Raw genomic sequence first — 1,820 nt, 5'->3', positions numbered from 1 at the left:
GCGGGTGACACGTAAAAGCACCCACTACACTCTCTGAGTGGTTGGCGTTAGGAAGGGCATCCAGCTGTAGAAACTCTGCCAAATTAGATTGGAGCCTGGTGTTTCCATCCGGTTTCACCAGTCCTCAGTCAAATCTTCCAACCCATGCTAGCATGGAAAGCGGACGTTAAACGATGATGATGATGTTATTTCCGAAGTCCCTGCCTGAGATTGAACTCGGAATCCAAGGGTTAGCAGCCCACGCTCTTATTCACTACGCTATATGCCCATAGGCAATTATAGAGTGAATTTTGGGGCTTATAAACATAATATTTTATCTTTTCTTAATACTAGTTTCCATATTACATTCATAATTGCACTAAGTCTGTTTAGGAGGTCATTGTGCCCAAGTATATGTGCTGCCTCTTTTAATAACATCAGCAAAAAAAAAATAAAAATTTAGGAATGAGAACAGAGTACCCCTTTAGTCAAATAAAGGGTCAGGTTCGAAATTCCACCAGGACACCTGATGAAGGCTGGAGAATACATCAGCCGAAACATTGTTGTAACAACAAACAAGGTGAGGACACATATATGTAAAGAACGTACATAATTCTTCATCTCAAAAATATAGAATAGTGCTTATTTTATGTTTTACCATTCCATATTTAGGTTGCAACAATTGATTCGACCGGTCAATGTATGCAAGGCTGCAATGACTGTGCCTTTGATTATCAAGGAAATCTTTGGATTACAGCTCCAGCAGGAGATATTGCACCAGCACCATACAGGCGATCAACGGAGGTAAGTAATCTTTCCGTTATATGTACCACTCGACCTGCTAGAAATAGCATTCAAATCTTCTTCAACTAGCTTAACCCTTTCGTTACTGTATTTATTTTGAGATGCTCTGTGTTTCTTTCAATTAATTTTAAATATAACAAAGAATTTAGTAAAATAACTTCGTTACCATTAAGCTAGTGTTAGGAACATGAATTGTGACTAATGTTTGGTGGAAGATTTTAATTTAAAACTTATGGAAACAAGACATTTGTACTCAGAGCCAGAGCTGGTTTCAGCCAGGTTGGTAAGTGAAGGGTTAAAATTAAAAATGAATGCTATGTAAACTTATGTAGTTCTAGATACACCGTGTTTGAAAATCAGATGGGATAGTCACAACAGGAACACCTTAAATAGTCAATGTGCTGAATAGAAATCTGGTATATGCAGTATTAAATTAAAATAATCGTCTCTGTGCCATACTTAATGTATATATACCATTGATAGGCCAGTTACTGTGGTGTTTGTCCTGAGATAACATCTCCTATTGACGAGCTTTGTTGAAAACAATATCGAAGGGAGACGAAAAACGTCACAGCAGCAACCAGCAAGAATACCAGACGCATTCTGGTATTTTAAGTAATATGTCAATACTCCAGTACATTTGTTATATGCTCAATGTTTCCACCTATTTTGCAGGAACCATTTGGCAGTGTCTACTGCTACACAGATGGAGAAATGATTAAAATTGACACAGGTCTAAAGTTTCCCAATGGAATTGCAGTCTTACATCTGAACGATGGACGACCTCAGAAGTTGATTGTAGCAGAAACTCCGACGAAACTTCTCTGGAGTTATGACATTGAAGCTCCAGGATGTGTTTCAAATAAGAAAGTCTGGGCTACTATACCAGGTAAAGTTTCCATTCTTTATTCTTGTATGGTTGTTTATTATTACTATTATTGTTGTTATTTTAAAAAGGATTGACGTAACTCTTTACAAAGGTAAACAAGGTGCAGGAGTGGCTGTGTGGTACGTAGCTTGCTTACCAACCACATGGT

The 1,820-nt window shown here is 37.8% G+C and overlaps 1 protein-coding gene across 1 annotated transcript in view; it reads left to right on the top strand.

Moving 5' to 3' along the window:
- The window catches only part of LOC106867998 (diisopropyl-fluorophosphatase), a 21,297-nt gene that overhangs the window by 16,633 nt on the left and 2,844 nt on the right, over positions 1-1,820 (top strand). The window contains exons 3-4 of the mRNA XM_014913085.2: positions 652-783; positions 1,459-1,672. Coding sequence (XP_014768571.1) covers positions 652-783; positions 1,459-1,672 — 346 coding nt within the window. The remainder of the gene's footprint in view (positions 1-651; positions 784-1,458; positions 1,673-1,820) is intronic.

This window comes from Octopus bimaculoides, chromosome 9, assembly GCF_001194135.2.
Source record: "Octopus bimaculoides isolate UCB-OBI-ISO-001 chromosome 9, ASM119413v2, whole genome shotgun sequence".
Lineage (NCBI taxonomy): Eukaryota > Metazoa > Mollusca > Cephalopoda > Octopoda > Octopodidae > Octopus > Octopus bimaculoides.
Note: the sequence above shows the minus strand (reverse complement) of the source record. Positions and strands in the feature narration are given on the sequence as shown.